Below are 21,741 nucleotides of genomic sequence, written 5' to 3'. Positions count from 1 at the left end.
TTTGGGTATTGAGGAGTCTGATAGCTTGGGGGAAGAAACTGTTACATAGTCTGGGGTGAGAGCCCGAATGCTTTGGAGCCTTTTCCCAGTCGGCAGGAGGGAGAAGAGATTGTATGAGGGGTGCGTGTGGTCCTTCATAATGCTGTTTCCTTTGTGGATATTCGCAGTTATTTTGTAAATAACACTATTCTTTGCATTTCTGGTTAGATGCATTTCATTGGCTTTGTATCTGTACTCGGCACAATGACAATAAAGTTGAATCTAATCTAATCTAATTTGTCAATGTGGAGCGGAGAGCGAGTTTGCGGGAGCAGAGGATGTTGGGAATGGTGAGGGTGGAGTGCCGCTGGAGGGACTGGGAGACAGCTGGCAGAGTAGGAGTGCCAGGGCTGGTGTGGGGGGGTGGGGTGCAGACACACCCAGCCCTGAGACACCGGGCATTTGAATTTAAACAATTGGTTTATTGATCGTTACTGAATATCTCTCTGGTGCTTCTCATTTCCCCCCCCCCTTCCCCTTTTCCCAACCATGATTCCCCTCTCCCTGCCCCCTTCCCACTCTCAGTCCACAATAAAGACCCAGATCAGAATCCAGGTTTATCATCACTCACATATTTTTTGAAATTTATCTTTTTTTTCCAGTAGAAGTACAGTGCAGTACATTACTACAGTATCTTGCAAAATGCTTAGGCTCCCCGGCTTTATAGAAATGTGTCTCAAGATTTTTGCAGAATAATCGACTACTTTGAGATTCATTTTCTTGTAGGTATTTACACAAATAAATAAATACTGTACAAATTTATACAAAGTATATAAACTGACAACCAACAATCAATAGACAAACTGCAAATAAAAATACAGAAAACTCGAGCTGTGAAGAGTCCTTGATAGTGTTGTAGAATCAGTTGTGTGTAGTGTTGAGTGAAGTTATCCTCACTGGTTCCAGGAGCCTGATGGCTGAAGGGTAATAACTGAGCCTGAATCTGGTTGTACAGCCTTCTCTCATTGTCCCTGGGTCTAAATCCTGGAAGCTAACCCCTCTCCTCGGCAGCGACCCCACTGAAAGATCTGCAAAGGGTCAAGAAGGTGCTTCAGCCTGATCTCATCCAGGTCTCGTTCGGCATGAACAGCAAATGGGACCTGTCCTGACATCCTGAAGGTCACTGATCTCATTCTGGCTTCTGCCCCCCCCCCCCCCCCCGTGCCCCGGTTGACGCTCTAGGTTTACTTCCCACCACCGTCCACCCAGCCTGGGGTTAACTTGGGGAGGGAGGAAGAACGAGTCCTCGAGCCAGTGAACTTCCCAAATGAGATTGGGAAGTTAGCGTTCGGGTCCACGATTCACCGACCCCGATGCTCAGTAACACCTCAGGCTCGGCACGTGGCAATCTGACACGCCTTCGTGTGGCATGTTTCCGAGGGCTGCCCTCAGCGCGGGGTCTTGAAGACGAAGGTGAAGTATTGGTGTTTGTTTGTTTATTATGTACCGAGGTTCAGTGAAAAGCTTGTTTCACATACTGTTCATGCAGATCACAATGCATTGAGTTAGAACAATGGGAACAGAGAAAGTGCGGAGCAGGTGAACAATCACATGCAGAATCAGAACTTGTGTGTTTAATATTTCAGTAATATTTGAGTAACCTTGTAAATATGTTGTCGATTAAGCATTCTTGTTTGTTTAAATAATTAATTACTGGTTATAAGTAAAAATATATTAATTGCATACGTCATCACACTACCACGTGATATGTGTGTGCCTCGTTTAGAGAAAACCTGTAGTTAGACTCATAGTTTGGAGTCCCTTGTCTTCCTTACTCTTTACGAACCCATTAATTCTGTCTTATTTTTAAACTCAATCGTGCCTCCCCTTGCGAAGAGCCCGTAGCCCGTTCTAGGCTGCTTTATTTTTAAACTCAACCGTTCCTGGCTGCGCTGTTTTTTTTTAAACTTGAAGACTTTGCTTGAACTATGGTGCGTTCATTTTAAACACCCTCGTCGTTAATATTATGCTTTGTAACTCCAGAGCATTAAAGTAGTTCAGAGGGAGACACGGGAGTCCGAAATGTGAGTCTCACTCTGGGGTTGCTTCTAGTGCATGTATTACGTGGAAGTGTCATAATGTATGCGATTGACATGTTTTCACGTTCGTTGTTCCTCTCCACTCCTCGGGCGGCAATCTTGCCGTTTCTTTAGCATTTTTTCGTCTATGTTTTTTGTGTGTGAGGCCAGGTTGCTAGCTCAACACCCGATCTAGCACAGATGGAAAGTGTGTGAGGAACCGGCCGGATTCGAACCCAGGACCACTCACCTCGGAGTCCCATGCGGACCCCACACACCACCAGCCTGTGCATTTTTTACTACCTGTAACCTGTAATTAATTATTTAAACGAACAAGAATGCTTCATCAACACCATACACACAAATATTTTGCACAATAACAAGGTAGATTGTAAAGTCAAGAGTCAAAGTTATGGTACTAGGGAACTATTTAACAGTTTATAAAAGTGAGATGCCCTTGAGCCTGGTGGTACGTGCTTTCAGGTTTTTGTACCTTCTGCCTGATGGAAGAGGGGGGAAAACGGGAATATCCAGGTATTCCAAAATATCTTTGATTGCGCTGATTTCCTGAGGCAGTGGGAAATGTAGACAGAGTCCATGGAGAGGGAGCTGGTTTCCGTGATGTGCCGAGCTGTGGCCACAACTCTGCAGTTTCTTTCGGACACGGGAAGAGCAGTTACCCAAGGCATGATGCATCTGAATAAGGTGCTTTGTGTGAGGCATTGATAGAAATCGGTGGGGGTCAACAGGGACAGAGCGAGCTTCTTTAGCGTGAAGAGCATTGTGTGGGACGTTGGTGACGAAGCTTCAGTCGCTTGGCATCGAAGTGCCTCAGGGCTCGGCGCTGGGTCTGTTGTCAACAATCTGGATGAACAGAGGGAGCTGGGAATACCGGTCCATAATTCCTTGAAAGTGATGTCACAAGTAGAGAGGGTCATAAAGAGAGCTTTTGGCACATTGGCCTTCATCAGTCAAAACACTGAGTACAGGAGATGGGATATGATGTTGGAATTGTACGAGATATTGGTGAGACCTAACTAGGAGTATTGTGTGTAGTTCCGGTCACCTTCCGACAGGGAAAGTGTCAATAAAATTAAAGATACAGAGAAAATTTACAAGCATGTTGCCAGGACTTCAGGACCTGAGTTATAGAGAGACGTTGAATAGGTTAGGACTTTATTCCCGAGTGCGTGAGAGAAGGAGGGGAGATTTAATAGAAGTATACAAAATTACGAAGGGTAAAGGTAGGGTAAATGCGAACAAGCTTTTTTCACTGAGGTTGAGTGAAACTGGAACTAGAGGTCGTGGGTTTAAGGGTGAAAGGTGTAATGTTTAAGGAGAACTTCACTCAAGAGGGTGGTGTGAGTGTGGAATGAGCTGCGAGCAGGAAAGACGGATGCGGGTTCGATCTGGATTGGTACATGGATGGGAGAGTTACAGAGGGACATGGTCGATGGGCCTAGGCAGGTTAATGGTCCAGCATGGACCAGATGGGCTGAAGGTCCTGTTTCTGTGCTGTAGTGATGTGTGACTCTATGACGCTCATTTCAGTGGGTGAGCCTGCCTCTCACACTCTCCTATCTGTGGGTTCAATACACTCTCAGAGGCAGGGGTATGAAAACTGGTGCTGTGGGAGGGGTGGAGGGAAGGGATTGCCACGTTGAGCAAGGAGCACTGTATTGTGAGGAGGGAACACAGTTCTGCCAGGGTGGTAGAGAGGGTTGCTATACGCAGGAGGAGTGACAACGAGGGAGTGCTGCACTGGGGGAGGGTCGGTGAGGGATTGGCGGAGTGTCAGGGAATATACTACCGTCTATCCACAGGACCAGTCGGAGAAGGTTCGGAGGCTGTGGACGTATCGGAGCAGGGAGGCTGGCATGCAAACGATGAGGAGGAGGTGGGGTCCGTTCCTGATTCCGCTGCTGTGTCTGGGCCGCAACGTTAGTTCCTCCTCCCAGTTTTCCATTCGATCTGAATTCCCGACTGTCAGACTGGAGCCGTCCTCATTCTCATCACTTCTGCTGTCTGGTTCTGGTCCTGCCATTGTGGAGAATTCCCATCAACTTCATACAAAGGCTGAGGGAGGTGTTCGGACTGCGAGGGCTGTGTCGCTTGTTGGGGCAACGCAGATATCAAATAATTGCATCATTTTAAGATGATTGGAGGGAAGTATAGAGAGGGTGTCAGAGAAAGCTTTATTGTTACACAGAGAGCGGTGGGGGGGGAACGCACTGTAAGGGTGGTGGTAGAGGCAGCTACATTAGGAACATTTAAGAGAGTCTTAGATAGGCTCACGGATTAAAGGACAAGGGAGTGATATGTAGGAGGGAAGGTTAGATTGATCAACACACACAAAACGCTGGAGGATCTCAGCAGGTCAGGCTGCATCCATGGAAAGGATTGGTGAGGACAAAGGTGGGTGGATGGGGGAAGAAGGATGACATGGGAAGCTGAGAGAGGATAGGTGGACACGGTAAAGGACTAAGAAGAACGAATCAGACAGGAGAGGAGACTGGAGCATGGGGGAGCGGGAAGAGGAAGGTGACAGGCAGGAGAGTGGGAGATGGGAGCCAAAACGGGGAATGGAAAAGGAGAGAATGCAGAGGGGCAGAGAAGTTGGAGAAGATGATGTTCATGACATCAGGTTGGAGGGGAAGGGGGGGGAGAGAGGCAAGAAGATCATGTTCATGCCATCAGGTTGGAGGGGAAGGGGGGGAGAGAGGCAAGAAGATGATGTTCATGCCATCAGGTTGGAGGGGAAGGGGGGGAGAGAGGCAAGAAGATGATGTTCATGACATCAGGTTGGAGGGGAAGGGGGAGAGAGAGAGGCAAGAAGATAATGTTCATGACATCAGGTTGGAGGGGAAGGGGGAGAGAGAGAGGCAAGAAGATAATGTTCATGACATCAGGTTGGAGGGGAAGGGGGAGAGAGAGAGGCAAGAAGATAATATTCATGCCATCAGGTTGGAGGGGAAGGGGGAGAGAGAGAGGCAAGAAGATGATGTTCATGACATCAGGTTGGAGGGGAAGGGGGGGAGAGAGGCAAGAAGATGATGTTCATGACATCAGGTTGGAGGGGAAGGGGGGGAGAGAGGCAAGAAGATGATGTTCATGACATCAGGTTGGAGGGGAAGGGGGAGAGAGAGAGGCAAGAAGATGATGTTCATGACATCAGGTTGGAGGGGAAGGGGGAGAGAGAGAGGCAAGAAGATAATGTTCATGACATCAGGTTGGAGGGGAAGGGGGAGAGAGAGAGGCAAGAAGATAATATTCATGCCATCAGGTTGGAGGGGAAGGGGGAGAGAGAGAGGCAAGAAGATGATGTTCATGACATCAGGTTGGAGGGGAAGTGGGGGAGAGAGAGGCAAGAAGATGATGTTCATGACATCAGGTTGGAGGGGAAGGGGGAGAGAGAGAGGCAAGAAGATAATATTCATGCCATCAGGTTGGAGGGGAAGGGGGAGAGAGAGAGGCAAGAAGATGATGTTCATGACATCAGGTTGGAGGGGAAGGGGGAGAGAGAGAGGCAAGAAGATGATGTTCATGACATCAGGTTGGAGGGGAAGGGGGAGAGAGAGAGGCAAGAAGATGATGTTCATGACATCAGGTTGGAGGGGAAGTGGGGGAGAGACAGAGGCAAGAAGATGATGTTCATGCCATCAGGTTGGAGGGGAAGTGGGGGAGAGACAGAGGCAAGAAGATGATGTGGAGGATGGAGCTAGCAGGAGCTCGAGAGACAAATGGCCACGGACTGGCCTCGAACATGGAAGGCAGTATGAGGAGAAGCAGATTTGACTCCTCCTCTACCCTCATCTTCTCATTCTGCTTTCTGCTGCCCCCTTCCTTTCTGGTCCTGAATAAGGGTCTCAGCTCAAAATGTTGACTATCATACCCCTCCATAAATGCTGCGTGATGATGAGGGGCTGAGATTCTCCAACATTTGTGTGCGTGCGTGCGTGCGCGGTGTGTGTGCGTGTGTGCGCGGTGTGTGTGCGTGTGTGTGCGTGTGTGCGCGGTGTGTGTGCGTGTGTGTGCGGTGCTCTGGATTTCCAGCACCTGCAGAATTTCCTGGATCTCCACTGGGGATCAGCCCTGCTCACCTGGCTGTACAGTCAAGGTCACCTCCGCGCACATCACCGTGTTGAAAGGATTCATCGTGGTGATGTGACAAGTGTATGTTCCCTCCTCCTCCGGGCTCAGTCCATGGAGTCTTAAGGTGGCGTTTCTTTTGGAGAACCAAGCTGCCTGCAGTTCGGTCCTGCCCCTGAACGTAGTGTCCTGCTCCACCGCTTGGTTCTCCTGACCGTGTACCAAGAGGATATTCCCCGAGCGGTTCAGCGCCACTTTCCAAACCACCATGTGCTCCAGAGGCTCGTGGCCCTTCCAGGAGAAGAGGCAAAGGAGCTCCACACCCTGGTGTGATAAGCCCTCGAGCTCGGTTCTGTTGTGCTGACAGCTGAGATGTTCTGCGGGAAGGAGACGGACCTGGTGTGAGAGATGCTTTTGCGAGAACGGACATAGAATGTTATAGCACAACACAGGCCCTTTGGCCAATGACATCATGCCGACCTTTGAACCTCCCCCAAGGTCAATCTGACCTTTCCCTCCCTCCATTTCTCTTTCATCCATGTTCAAGGCCAGTGCCTGGCCCTTTGGCCCATCGAATCCCTTTTTGCTCCATCCTCCACATCACCCTTTTGTCTCTGTCTCTCTTTCACCCTTCCCCTCCAATCTGACAGCATGAACATCGACTTCTTCAATTACTGGTAATTTCTTGACTCCTCTCCCTTCTCTCCTTTTTGGTTCCACATTCTGCACTCCTCTCTTCTCGCCTGCCTACCTCCTTCCTTTCCTTCCCACTTCCCCCCTCCACTCTCCTCTCCTATCAGATTTCTTCTTCTTCAGACCTCTCCCTTTCCACCTATCTTAATTCTTACTTCAGCCACCCCTCCCCCTCACCTGGTCTCACCTATCACCTGCCAGTTCCTCCACCTTTTATTCCAGTTTCTGCCCCCTTCCTTTCCAGTTTTGATGAAGAGACTCAACCCAAAACATCGACTGTTTATTCCTCTCCATAGCTGCTGCCTGACCTGCTGAGTTCTTCCAACATTTTTGTGCATTACTCTGGATTTCCAGCGTCTGCAGTCTCTCGTGTTTATCATCTGCCTTACTACTTCCTCTCAGCTCCTTCTGCCGGCCACACACACTACCCCACTGCTTCTCTCAGCCTACTCCAGAACAGCGGTCTGACACAAAACGTCGACCATCCCTTCGCTCCTCCGCGGCTGGAGCTCCCCCTCGGTCCACTCGCGGGCCAGGTCAGCCACTGGGCCCTTGGGAAGGTGCAGAGGTTGTGGGGTGCCCCCTCAGTCACAGGCATGTGGTGTCTACTGTATTAGTGGGCTAATACAAGGCAGAGCTGCAAGCTCCACGTTAACAGAGGAGGGGCAGTAGAGGAGCAGTAGAATGACCGACTTACAGCTACAGAGAGCTGAATTCCATCCCCACCTCCGGGGAACAGAGACATGGGGGGAAGAGGTGGGAGAGGGAAAGCAGCTATGGAGAGTGGATGGGTACAGAGGGATAGGGAGAGGAGGGAGTAGGGAAAGGGAGGGGCAGGAAAGGGTAGTGAGAGGGGGTAGAGTGTGGGGTACAGAGAGGGGGAAGGGGGAGAGAGGGGGAGGGGAGAGGCAGGAGGAGTAGTGAGTGTGGGGTACAGGGAGGAGAGGGCGGAGTGGGGGGGGGGGAGATGGATAGATTGTTAGATTAGTACATTTTTCCTGGTGACCCGGTTCCCTCACCACAACTGTGTGGATGATAGGAAGGGGTTAATCAGCTGCTGCAAATCACCGTCCCCTCATTATGTGTGGGTAAAGGGTAGAATCTGGAGGTGGGGGGTTAATGGGGATATGGAGAAAATAACATGAGATGGGTGTTTACCACGGATTTGACGGTTTCTGTTTTATTTATCTCTCAATGACTTTTTTTTTTGCTTCTCAGTAAATGTGTTTTAAACACCAAAAAAAGAAAGTCGCGATAAATCCAGGTAATATATCGTGGTGGGAATTTCCCAAAATTGAGTCAGTTTTCAATGAATCATAGGAACAAAACGATAATTTCCTCGGGGTTTTCCATTTGGCTCAGGTGCTGTCAGATTATTGAACCTGGGCCTTCGAGGGGGGCGCGGGTGTTAAACATGATTTAAAATAGAAACAAACTCTGCGAGATTTCCTCCTCTTTCGGAAAGCCCCAGGCGTTTTGTTTCCCTGCAAATGAAATCTCTTTCGGTTCCCTTTCTATCTTATCCGCCAGCCGTTTTGATTAGAATCCGTCCCCGCTCCTCTCCGCCCTGCAGCACAACGCCCTCAGAAAGTGAAAGATGACCACGAACCCAAGCTGACACGGGGTGGGGGGAGTTTTCAGACCAGAATGTGCATGATATCACGGGACGCTTGCTAGCTCTGCGGCGAGGCCTTACAGCTCCGACGTACGGGATCCTGTGACATACACACACACAGCCTAGTGGTCACCTCCTGTGACAAAGTGGGGCAGAGATCTACAGGACTTGAATTGCGCTGTGTTTAAACACATTTCATGGTAACCCGTGAATTTCCACTTGATAAACTAATCCCAATCCGTGAAAGAAATCTTCTGTCTGTAATGAGTTCTGCCGTTGCTTGGAGGTAAATCCGCGCCTCTACTTCCTCAGAAGGCTCAGAAACTCCCCCTTCCTTTTCAGTGCTGAAGGAGCGTCTTGGACCGAAGCTGTTTATTCATTTCCACAAATGCTGCCTGTTTTAAATCCTCCCGCATTTTGCTCTGGATTTCCAGCATCTGCAGGCTTTCTCGATGCTAAAAGAAGTTCAGCTAGTCCCTGTTGACCTTTGCCGATTTTTAGGGATGCATCACAGGAAGCATTGTAGCATAGAGTCACAGGATAGCATAGAAACCGGCCCATCAGCCCATCTATCCTTGCAGAACTATTAATTTGTCTAGTCCCATCATTCTGCACCCATAGAGTAAAGATAAATACTTTTACTTGTCACATGCACATATATGTAGCTAGGGTGCCTAGGTTTTTTCCACAGTACTGTATTTGTCAACATGGAACAGACACTTGAATAGACCTCTTGTAAAACATAGAACAGTACAGCACAGGAACAGGCCATTCAGCCCACAATGTTGTGCTGACCCAGCTAAAAAGCACATCAGAAACACCCAAACACTAATCCCTCCTACCTACACAATCCCTCCATCTTCCATGTGCTTATCCAAACATCTCTTAAAAGCCTCTAATGTATTTGCCTCTACCACCATACCAGGCATTCGCCACTCTCTAAGTGAAAAAACTTACCCCTCACATACCCCTTGAACTACCCCCTCTCACCTTCAATGCATGCCCTCTGGTAATAGACATTTCATCCCTGGAAAACAGACACGAGCAAGTCCAGAGCAACACACACAAAATGCTGGAGGAACTCAGCAGGTCAGGCAGCATCGATGGGTACTCTCATCAATCACCATTATACGCTGTGATGTGGGTGATCATGGTCTTTCCAAGACCAAGATTGTTCTTGGGAAATTGTTCTACAGGAGTGGTTTGCCTTTGCCTTACATCATAAGACCAGAATTAGACCATTCAGCCCATCGAGTCTGCTTCGCCATTCCATCATGACTGATCCCTGATCCCACTCAACCCCATACACCTGTCTTCTCACCGTATCCTTTGATGCCCTGATCAATCAGGAAACGAACAACTTCCGCTTTAAATATACCCACGGACTTGGCCTCCGCCGCAGTCTGTGGCAGAGCATTCCACAGATTCACTACTCTCTGGCTAAAAAAATCCTCCTTACCTCTGTTTTAAAAGATCACCCCTCAGTTCTGAGACTGTGCCCTCTAGTGCTGGATACCCCCATCATAGGAAACATCCTCTCCACATCTGCACTATTTAGTCCTTTCAACATTCGGTAGGTTTCAATGAGATGGCCCTGTATTCTTCTAAATTCCAGTGAGTACAGGCCCAAAGCTGCCAAATGCTCCTCATATGTTAACCCCTTTATTCCCAGAATCATCCTTGTGAACCTCCTCTGGACTCTCTCCAATGACAACACATCCTTTCTGAGATAGGGGGCCCAAAACTGTCAACAATACTCCAAGTATGGCCTAACTATAAAGCCTCAGCATTAACTCCTTGTTTTTATATTCTATTCCCCTTGAAATAAATGCCAACATTGCATTTACCTTCTTTACCGCAGACTCAACCTGTAAATTCTTTTAAAATCTTTTTATTATTATTATTATTATTATTATCCAAAATAAGAAGAGTACATCGAAGTAGGTGTAACACTTACCCAACAGGCTGGTATATGTCTAGGGGAAAAGGAGATCCAGCCACACACCAACCCCACCTCCCGTACACGCAGGTGCTGTGAGAATCAAGTTTATGCCTCGCGCCCGCACACAGTATCAAATTCACACCAGATACCGTTATGAAATACACTTTAAAGAGTTTACTAAAACTAAAAGAGTACTAGGCAATACAATATATATGAAAGGAAAGAAAAAAAACAAAAGGCGCCAACTTATCAAAGTTCAGTCAGTTTAGTGCACATCGTTGGAGCTCAACCATCGAACCATTCGACCCCTCGTCGCTTGCCTCCGGCCTCCACGTCTTCGCACCTGGGACCACCCCCGGTGGTCAACCAAGCAGTGCAGCGCACGTCCACCTTCCTCGGCGTCTTCCTCTCGACTCTCCTCAAAAGACCGCGAAAACCCCCCCCCCCCCCCCAAGTTCCCAGCCTCACAAGACAAAATAACATTCCCCATTGGTTAACAAATGAATACAATCCCCATATCAGCAAGTCTAAAGCTAAACAACTGCGAGAGAAACACTTATCAGACAAAGAAGCATTCCTACTCTTAACAAACCAAAGAAGCCATTTTGAGTAACATACACAGGACATTGTACATTGGTAACACTTACAATGTCTCCAAGGAAAAAAACAACAATACTAAGGATTGAAAAATATGGTGATACAAAAAAAGAGAAGAAAAGAAAAAAAAACCCTACTAAAGCAAAGAAAGGTGAGGGAAAAAAAATAACCCATTAGGTGTTCAACCCCGGAGCCATGCGTCATACAAAAAACTTCTAAAGATAAACATCAAACCGCCAGCAAGAAAAAATTATATCAAAATTTACAATCAGATCGTGGAGGAAATCAATCAATTAACTCAAATGATAGTAACGAGCAAATGAACCCCACCTTTTCTCAAAATCAAACATAGCTTCAAAGGTTCAACTTCTAATTTTCCCCAAACTAAGACATAACATCACTTGAGAGAACCATTGTGACAGAGTGGGAGCCGACGTATCCTTCCACTTCAACAGAATGGCCCTCCTAGCTATCAATGTAACAAATGTAATAACAGGTTGGTCAGACAAAGAACTACCACGGATATTTTGAAGTATTATTCCAAAGAGCACAGTTAATTTGTTAGGTTGTAAATTAATTTTAAGTGCTTTAGAAATTGTAGAGAAAACTGACTTCCGAAACTCTTCCACTATAGAACAAGACCAAAACATGTGTGTCAGTGTAGCTGTCTCAGTTTTACATCTATCACAATAACTATCAACATTAGGAAAGATTTTAGACAATCTCTCCTTCGTCAAATAGTAACGATGTACAATTTTAAATTGAATCAATGAATGGCTAGCACAAATCGAGGAAGAGTTAACCAACTTCAAGATCCGCATCCAGTCCTCCATTATAAAAGTCAACTCAGCCTGTAAATTAACCTTCTGGGAGACTTGCACGAGGACTCCCAAGTCCCTCTGCACCTCTGATGTTTGAACCTTCTTTCCATTTACATAATAATTCGCACTATTGTTCCTTTTACAAAAATGCATTAACATATATTTCCCCACACTGTATTCCATCTGCCTCTTTTTTGCCCCATTTTTCCAATTTGTCTAAGTCCTGCTGCAATCACATTGCTTCCTCAGCAAACCCTACCCTCCACCTGTATTCATATCATCTACAAACTTTGCCTAAAGCCATCAATTCCATTATCCAAATCATTGACAAACAATGTGAAAAGTAGTGGTCCCAATACTGACCCCTGAGGAACACCACTAGTCACTGGTAGCCAACCAGAAAAGGCCCCCTTTATTCCCACTCACTGCCTCCTGCCTGTCAGCCAATCCTCTATCCGTGCCAGCATCTATCATGTATCTAAGATGTTATCTTGTTAAGCAGCCTCATGTGAGGCACCTTATCAAATGCCTTCTGAATATCCAAGTAAATGATATCCTCTGCCTTTCCTTTGTCCACCCTGCTTGTTACTTCCTTGAAGAACTCTAACAGATTTGTCAGGCAAGATTTCCCCTTACAGAAACCATGCTAACTTTGACTTGCTATATCATTAGTCTCCAAGTACCTTGAAATCTCATCCTTAATAATGGATTCCAAAACTTTCCCAATCACTGAGGTGAGGCCAACTGGCCTATAATTTCCTTTCTTTTACCTTCCTCCCTTCTTAAAGAAGTGACACTTGCAATCTACCAGCGCTTGGGGACCATGCCAGAATCAAGTGATTGTTGAAAGATCATGACCATTGCATCCGTTATCTCTTCAGCAACCTCTCTCAGGACTCTGGGATGTAGTCCATCTGGTCCAGGTGACTTTTCCACCTTAAGACCTTTGAGTTTGCCAAGCAAACATGAGGAAATCTGCAGATGCTGGAAATTCAAACAACATACACAAAATGCTGGTGGAACACAGCAGGCCAGGCAGCATCTATAAGGAGAAGCACTGTCGATGTTTCGGGCCGAGACCCTTCATCCTGACAGTGCTTCTCCTTACAGTTTGCCTAGCACTTTTTTTCCTTTGTAATAGCAATGGCGCTCACTCCTGCTCCCTGACACTTATGGACCTCTGGCACGCTGCTAGTGTCTTCTACAGTGAAGACTGATGCAAAGTACCCATTAAATTCATCTGCCATTTCTTTGTCCCCCATTACTACCTCACCAGCATCATTTTCCAGTGGTCCAAAATCAACTTTCACCTCCCTTTTACACTTTATATAACTGAAAAAACTTTTAGTGTCCTGCTTTATATTATTGGCTAGTTTGCCCTTGTATTTCATCTTCTCCCTTCTTGTAGCTCTTTTAGTTGCCTTTTGTTGGATTTTAAAAGCTTCCTAGTCATCCAAATTCTCACTCACTTTTGCTACCTTATATGCCCTTGGCATTTATGGAGTCCTTAACTTCTCTTGTCAGCCATAGTTGCCTACCCTGACATTTGAGACCTACTTCTCCTGCGAGACATATCTATACTACGCCTTGTGAACCAGTCCCAGAGACTCTAGGCACCTCTGTTCTACCGTCATCCCCACCAGTATCCTCCTGCAGGCTCGCGGAGGGAATGAACACCTTACACCTCCTTTGGTAGAGTCGTATCTCCACCCTGCCACCCAATCCAATCGCTGGAGGGATTAACTAGATGCCACCTGATCTACTGAATTCCTCCAGAATTGTGTATGTATCACTCTCCTTGTGATCACATGGGTTTCGTTGGGTGCTCTGGTTTCCTCCCATATCCCAATGATGGTTTGGAGGGTTAATTGCCTTCCCTAGTGTGTGGATGGGGGGTAAAATCTGGGGGGGGGTGCATGGGAATAAGGGAAAAATAGAAGTAAGATAAGATTATTGTTTGATGGTCGGCAGATTTGATGTTTCTATGCCATGGGACTCGATGACCATTGGAATTTTGGAGGGTTCCCCATGCCCAGAAGCACATCAGAATGAGTGGGACTGCAGGTCAGGGGAGTTAGGGAAAGGTAGGGGACGGCCGGTGGCAGGTATCCCCCACTAATATACCAATGATCTCCCTCTGGACCTTTCCGCAAGGACAATCCCTGTCTGCCCGGATGTTGAGCTTGTTGCCTCAATTTCCACAGGGAAAACAAGCTTTTCTTTCACAATAGTAAACAAATATTTATTTATTTAATTCTGGGGATACAGCGCAGAACAGGTCTTGCTGGCCCTTTGAGCCAGGGTGCCCAGCAATTCCCTGACTTAACCCCAGCCTAATACTGGACAATTTACAATGACTAATTAACCTGCCAACCTGTACGTCTTTGGGCTGTGGGAAGAAACCAGAGCACCCGGAGGAAACCCACGTAGTCAAGGGGAGAAGGTGCAAACTACACACACACACACACACACACACACACACACACACACACACACACACACACACACACACACACACACACACACACACACACACACACACACACACACACACACACACACACACACACACACACACACACACACACACACACTGAACTCAGGTCTGGAGCCCAGAGAGAGACAGCAGCTCTGCCCACTGTGTGCCCACGTCTCAACTCTGTCCCAAAGCTTTCTCATGATTTCTTTCCCATGATGCCCTCCATCTCAATGGATTGGTCAACACAATCCACCAATCAGGCAAGAGCTTTCAGCACACAGAACTTTAAAGAGTTCAATCCAACTGCTCCGAAAGGTTTGTTCATCTTCCAGACAGGGGAGGGGGCTGAGTGTAAGAAAAAGTCAAACCCTTGGCATGCGTGGACATGCTGACTGGAGGAAACATGGCGGCCTATTTGGGCACAGTAAGAAGCCACAACTGTAGGCCAGGTTTATTGCCGGTGTTGCTGAATCCTTGAATAAATTCTTAGATCCAGTTTCCAGACCCAAGCACCAACCACAAATTGCATATATTGGTTCTTGTTGGACCATTGGGAGGGAGTTGGGGGGGGGGGGGAAGATTTGAAAGTCAGCTTCTCTTACAGCATTGTGCCTCAGATATCAGCCAACCACGTCAGATCAACGAATTGGCGCAGACTACCCAAGCGCAAGAATCTAGCCAACTTTCCCCACCACTTCACTCCTCCCCCGATATACTGACCTGATCCGGTGATCCCCACGACAAGCAGGAGAGCTGTCACCAGCCGCAGGATCTCCATGCTGCAGCAGTACTCACTGATTGTGAAAGTTCTGCCTGCTCTTTTATATATTACATTATCTCCTCATTGGAAATTCCCAGCTCAGCCAAATTCCCCTAAGACAGAAATCAACAATAATGACTTGCACATTGATGAAGGAAGAGCAGGAGGTGTAGTGTATATGGATTTCAGCAAGGCATTTGATAAGGTACCCCATGCAAGGCTTATTGAGAAAGTAAAGAGGCATGGGGTCCAAGTGGACATTGCTTTGTGGATCCAGAACTGGCTTGCCCACAGAAGGCAAAGAGTAGCTGTAGACGGGTCATATTCTGCTTGGAGGTCGGTGACCAGTGGAGTGGCTCAGGGATCTGTTCTGGGACCCCTACTCTTCGCGATTTTTTATAAATGACCTGGATGAGGAAGTGGGGGGATGGGTTAGGAAGTTTGCTGATGACACAAAGGTTAGAAGTGTTGTGGATAGTGTGGAGGGCTGTCAGAGGTTACAGTGGGACATTGATAGGATGCAAAATTGGGCTGAGAAGTGGCAGATGGAGTTCAACCCAGATGAGTGTGAAGTGGTTCATTTTGGTAGGTCAAATATGATGGCAGAATATAGTATTTTTAAAAAATTATTACATTTTTAAAGAATTACATAGAAAATGAAATATTAGAATAATGAAAAAAAATTAATATTGACCCTCTCCCTCCCCTTAACCCTCCCCCCTTAAACTCTTATCTAAAGAGAGAGAAAAAAAGAAAGAAAAGAGAGAAAGATTGCCTGAATATCGGAGGATCCCCACATGCTCCATGGAGTTCAAAATAATTTTAATTTTAATTTTTATTTTTCCCAATTACTTGGTAATTTTATCTTCAAAGGACCTATATATTTAGTCCTACCTTTTGTAGATATGGGTGCCAAATTTTCAAAAATATATCATATTCATTTCTTAGATTATAAGTCATTTTTTCAAGTAGAATACAGCTATATATTTCATTATTCCAATGATCCATAGTTAAATATGTCAGATTTCCAAGTAACTGTAGTAACTTTTTTGGCTACTGCCAATGCAATTTTAATAAATTTTTTCTGATACTTATTCAATTTAAGTTTCGGTATTGTCCCTTCAATGTCTCCTAATAAAAATAATATTGGGCTATGTGGGAGTTGTACTCCAGTAATTTGTTCCAATAAAAGTCTTAGATTTATCCAAAATGGTTGAATTTTAAAACAAGACCGAGTAGAATGTAAAAAAGTACCAATTTCTTGATTACATCGAAAACATTGGCCAGACATATTTGAATTTAATCTATTTATTTTCTGTGGTGTTATATATAATTGATGCAAAAAATTATATTGTACTAATCTAAGTCAAACATTTATTGTATTTATCATACTATCAGAACATAATCTTGACCAGTTTTTTCCATCAATTTTAACATTCAAATCAGATTCCCATTTTTGTCTTGATTTATGAATTCCTGATTTAATTGTCTGTTTTTGAATCAAATTGTACATACAAGATGTTGTAGCCATAGAAAGGGTGCAGAGGAGACTTAACCATATAACAATTACAGCACGGAGACAGGCCATCTCGGCCCTTCTAGCCCGTGCCGAACGCTTACTCTCACTTAGTCCCACTGACCTGCACTCAGTCCATAACCCTTCATTCCTTTCCTGTCCATATACCTATCCAATTTTACTTTAAATTACAATATTGAACCTGCCTCTACCACTTCTACTGGAAGCTCATTCCACACAGCTACCACTCTCTGAGTAATCAGACCCTGTCTATCCAGATAATTATATATACCATCTCTAAGAATACTTTCCATTAATTTACCCTCCACTGACATCAAACTTACAGGCCTAGAATTGCTGGGTTTACTCTTAGAACCCTTTTTAAACAATGGAACAACATGCGCAATACGCCAATCCTCTGGCACCATCCCAGTTTCTAATAACATTTGAAATATTGCCATCAGAGTCCCTACTATTTCTACACTAACTTCCCTCAAGGTTCCAGGGAATATCCTGTCAGGACCCAGAGATTTATCCACTTTTATATTTCTTAAAAGCACCAGCACTTCTTCCTCTTTAATCGTCATAGTTTCCATAACTTCCCTACTTGTTTCCCTTACTTTACACAATTCAATATCCTTCTCCTTAGTGAATACCGAAGAAAAGAAATTGTTCAAAATCTCCCTCATCTCTTACGGCTCCACACATAGCTGTCCACTCTGATTCTCTAAGGGACCAATTTTATCCTTCACTATCCTTTTGCTATTAATATAACTGTAGAAACCCTTCGGATTTATTTTCACCTTACTTGCCAAAGCAACCTCGTATCTTCTTTTAGCTTTTCAAAACTTGTTTCTTAAGATTCTTTTTACATTCTTTATATTCCTCGAGCACCTCATTTACTCCATGCTGCCTATATTTATTGTAGATCTCTCTCTTTTTCTGAACTAAGTTTCCAATATCCCTTGAAAACCATGGCTCTCTTCAAACTTTTAACCTTTCCTTTCAACCTAACAGGAACATAAAGATTCTGTACCCTCAAAATTTCACCTTTGAATGATCTCCATTTCTCTATTACATCCTTCCCATAAAACAAATTGTCCTAATCCACTCATTCTAAATCCTTTCGCATCTCCTCAAAGTTAGCCTTTCTTCAATCAGAAATCTCAACCCTGAGTCCAGTCCTATCCTCCATAATTATATTGAAACTAATGGTGTTGTGGTCACTGGACCCGAAGTGCTCCCCAACACATACCTCTGTCACCTGACCTATCTCATTCCCTAACAGGAGATCCAACACTGCCCCTTCTCTAGTTGATACCTCTATGTATTGCTGCAAAAAACTATCCTGAACACATTTTACAAACTCCAAACCATCCAGCCCTTTTACAGAATGGGCTTCCCAGTCTATGTGTGGAAAATTAAAATCTCCCACAATCACAACCCTGTGCTTACTACAAATATCTGCTATCTCCTTACAAATTTGCTCCTCCAATTCTTGTTCCCCATTAGGTGGTCTATAATACACCCCTATAAGTATTACTACATCTTTCCCATTCCTCAATTCCACCCAAATAGCCTCCCTGGACAAGCCCTCTATCCTGCCAGAGCACCGCTGTAATATTTTCTCTGATATGCAACACCTCCGTCTCTTGTCCCTCCAGAAATCCAGGAATATTTAGTTGCCAATCACACCCCTCCTGCAACCATGTTTCACTAATAGCTACAACATCATATTTCCTGGTATCAATCCATGCTCTAAGCTCATCCACCTTTCTTACAATGCTCCTAGCATTAAAATAAATGCATTTAAGAAATTCTCCACCTCTTCCTCTCTGCTTATCTCTAACAGTGCAAACAACTGACAAGGATGTTGCCTGGATTGGGGAGCATGCCTTATGAGAATAGGTTGAGTGAACTCAACCTTTTCTCCTTGGAGCAATAGAGGATGAGAGGTGACCTGATAGAGGTGTGTAAGATGATGAGAAGCATTGATCGTGTGGATAGTCAGAGGCTTTTTCCCAGGGCTGAAATAGTTGCCACAAGAGGACACAGGTTTAAGGTGCTGGGGAGTAGGTACAGAGGAGATGTCAGGGGTAAGTTTTTTACTCAGAGAGTGGTGAGTGCGTGGAATGGGCTGCCGGCAATGGTGGTGGAGGTAGATATAATAGGGTCTTTTAAGAGACTCCTGGATAGGTACATGGAGCTTAGAAAAGTAGTGAGCTATGGGTAACCCTAGTAATTTCTAAGGTAGGGACATGTTCAGCACAACTTTGTGGGCCGAAGGGCCTGTATTGTGCTGTAGATTTTCTATGTTTCTAATCAGAACCAGGATATTTAGATTAAAGTAGCAGTTTCATAGCCAGTTTTAATTCATTCATAGAATTAATTTTTAAAAGTATTTAAAAAAGACAAGCTGCTGTTTAATTAACAATTTTTGTATCCATTAGGCCCTTGAACCAAAGGGGATAGCCACTCAGTTTCACTTGCCCCGTCATTGAAATGTTCGCACAACTCATTTCCAATTCATAATTCAAGTCAATTAAAATATTCCCAACAACTTAAGCTGAAATGTTTTCTATCCTGTCCAGACGTGCCTGGGCAAGCAGAGGCAGGGTAGGACATGTTGTAGAAAGGGCTGTACGTTTCCATGAAGGATTTTGATATTTGAGACAGATGTTTCCCAGAATAACTGATGCCAAGATTAAGGAAGATGTTTTTGTTGGCTCACAACTCAAACAGGTCATCACAGGCAATTCAAAGAACTTCCAGTGGGACCGGAGAAAATCACATGGAAGGCATTCAAGGATGTTGTTGAAAATTTTCTTGGCAACGACAGAGCAACAAGTTACATGCAGCTAGTTAACAACCTGCTTCAAGCATAGAAAACCATGAAGTGCAACATGTCACTAAAGATTCATTTTCTGCATTCCCATTTAGACTTCTTCCCTGCAAATCCTGGCGATGTCTGTGACGAGCACGGTGAAAGGTTTCACTAGGACATTGCGGTCATGGAGAAATGGTATCAGGACAACTGGAATCCATCAATGTCGGCTGATTACTGTTGGACTCTTCAGTGAGAAGCCTCAGACACCGAGTACAAATGAAAATCATCAACAAAACTTCTTCAACTTAATTGAACTCTTGCAAAGTGTCAGCACCATATTGTAATTAAACAATTATATGCAATAAAAGTTAATTTCTAGTTTGTCAAAATTCCTACGTGATACAAAGAGCCTGAAATTATATCTGTGTTTAGCTTCAACGGTCTATCTTAAACAAAAAAAAAATTCCGAGGAAGCAACACTTTCAAAAATTTTATTGTCCAGTTTATTTATTGTTAATTAATTTACTATTATTATTTCTTCCTTTTGTATTTGCAGATTGTCTTCTGCACTGTAGTGGAATGGCCAAGTTGGTGCGGTATTTTATTAATCCTGTTACGTTTATTATTCTATAGATTTATTGAGTATGCCCACAAGAAAATGAATCTCAGGGTTGTAATAGTAACATATATTGTATGTACTTTAATAATAACTTTACTCTGAACTTTCAATTAGAACTACCAATACCTCTGCAGTACTATAAAACTCTGTACTAGTTCCTAATAGTTATTAGCAGCAGAATTCATGTTCTTTTGACTGTAAATGAACGAGGCCAGCTGACGCCTGGTACAGATAATGGACTGCTGTTAAAAAGTGCTTTAGATGATTGCATCCTCCAAATTGTAATTTTCATAGGAACATTGCTCCGGCAGGCGGGCTAAACTAGGTAAGGGTAGCCGGTGGCCTCGTACCCCAGTGAGAGAAGGACATGCCTGTCCGAGCATGCCAAGTCAACTTCAGTGGGCTGGACGGATGAGATCTGCAGTGAGATCCAACAGCCAGGGAGGTGGTACTGCAACGCTCCGTGGAGAGCGAAGGGCACAATAAGGCACAGGAAACGTCACGGTCACCCACTGCAAGGAAGGAAGACCCCAGTTGGTGACGCTTGTTCGTACCCCTGGATCCGGACTTCTGAGGTAGAGAGACTGGAACTGCCCCAGTGCAACCGCCTTTGTACTTTAAAAACTCCCCCGCTCAGAGTTCCTGTCATCATCAGACATGATGGACACCACTAATTCTGACCCTAATCCAAACCCTAACCTAATCTTTCGTCGAGCGTCTCAGCATTTCCAGGAAACATCTCCAACTACACGGTGAGCGAAGTGGATTGATATTCAGACGGGGATTTTATATCTCCTGTGAGTCATTTCCCTTATGATATTGTTTTATAGGCAAAGCTGGTATTTGTAGTCTATTTCTCAATGCCGGAGGAACTCAGCAGGTCAGGCAGATTCTATTGAAACGAATGGCCGTTTATTACATCAAGGGGCAAATCACGGTGCAGATTCTAGGAAACAAACAGAGAATGGAATCTCTCACCTACACAATGAAATTCCCTGAATTACATCAATAAACTGGCTGCGGGTTCATCCGCTGGACAGTCTGTTTATAGCCCAGCGGCGGCGGTTGGTGGAGTATGGACAAGATATGAGCTGTTACATTTAATTTTGAATTCAGATTCCGCAGCGGGGTACTCACATCACCCGAAGCATTGAAGCGTCCACCCAAGGGGACCCTTGCGGTAGCCCGGCTCGGCAACAATGGGTACTCAGACGAAGCAGCAAGGACGCTCTTTTCTCGGAACGGATTCCTGTCGGTGTACGGACAAATCCCAGACTGAGGAAGCGGTGACTGCGCAGTGGGGTTCAATAATCCGCTGGAGCCGACAACCTGTTCCACGGTCGTCCACTGCCTCTGCAGACCCTCTGGGACTGGGGTTGCGAGGGCGTGCAGTAGTTAGACCGATTCTATTCAACTCCACCCCACTCACACTTCCGGGTCGCTGAACCAGCACTGCACCAGCCTCCGTAGTGTCAGGATCAGGTTTCATATCACTATTTTAATACCACTGCTTTTTATTTCTATTTTTGCACTAATTTAATTTAACTATTTAATATATACACTTCATGTAATTCATAGTTTTTTTTCTCTTTCTATTAACATGTACTGCATTGTACTGTTGCCACAAAGTTAGAAACATAGAAAACCTACAGCACAATAAAGGCCCTTCGGCCCACAAAGCTGTGCCGAACAGGTCCCTACCTTAGAAATTACTAGGCTTACCTAT

At 45.1% G+C, this 21,741-nt stretch overlaps 1 protein-coding gene across 3 annotated transcripts; it reads right to left on the bottom strand.

The window, feature by feature from the left end:
• Positions 1 to 1,209: 1,209 nt before the first annotated feature.
• LOC140729307 (uncharacterized) lies at positions 1,210 to 21,440 on the bottom strand. Of its 3 annotated transcripts, XM_073048923.1 has the most exons (4): positions 21,153 to 21,440; positions 15,014 to 15,166; positions 6,158 to 6,523; positions 1,210 to 4,094 (listed from the first exon to the last, which is right to left on the bottom strand). In XM_073048923.1, exons 2-4 carry the CDS (start codon positions 15,069 to 15,071, stop codon positions 3,871 to 3,873), a joined length of 648 nt encoding a protein of 215 aa, XP_072905024.1. In that variant the 5' UTR covers positions 15,072 to 15,166; positions 21,153 to 21,440; the 3' UTR covers positions 1,210 to 3,870. The 3 variants fall into 3 exon arrangements, with proteins under 3 accessions (XP_072905024.1, XP_072905023.1, XP_072905022.1); XM_073048922.1 differs by lacking the exons at positions 15,014 to 15,166; positions 21,153 to 21,440 and having other exon boundaries at positions 1,210 to 2,962; positions 3,868 to 4,094; positions 6,158 to 7,624; XM_073048921.1 differs by lacking the exons at positions 15,014 to 15,166; positions 21,153 to 21,440 and having other exon boundaries at positions 6,158 to 7,624.
• Between the last annotated feature and the right edge of the window lie 301 nt (positions 21,441 to 21,741).

Source organism: Hemitrygon akajei, chromosome 6 (assembly GCF_048418815.1).
Source record: "Hemitrygon akajei chromosome 6, sHemAka1.3, whole genome shotgun sequence".
Lineage (NCBI taxonomy): Eukaryota > Metazoa > Chordata > Chondrichthyes > Myliobatiformes > Dasyatidae > Hemitrygon > Hemitrygon akajei.
The sequence above is the reverse complement of the archived record's forward strand: the minus strand, read 5'-3'. Positions and strand labels throughout refer to the sequence as shown.

Bases quoted from the DNA above. Each gene is read 5' to 3' on its own strand.
- LOC140729307 (XM_073048921.1), bottom strand. From the start codon at position 6,686: ATGGATGAAAGAGAAATGGAGGGAGGGAAAGGTCAGATTGACCTTGGG. The intron at 4,095-6,157 runs GTGAGCAGGGCT...CCACAATGGCAG, and splicing joins GACCTTGACTGTACAGCCAG to GACCAGAACCAGACAGCAGA.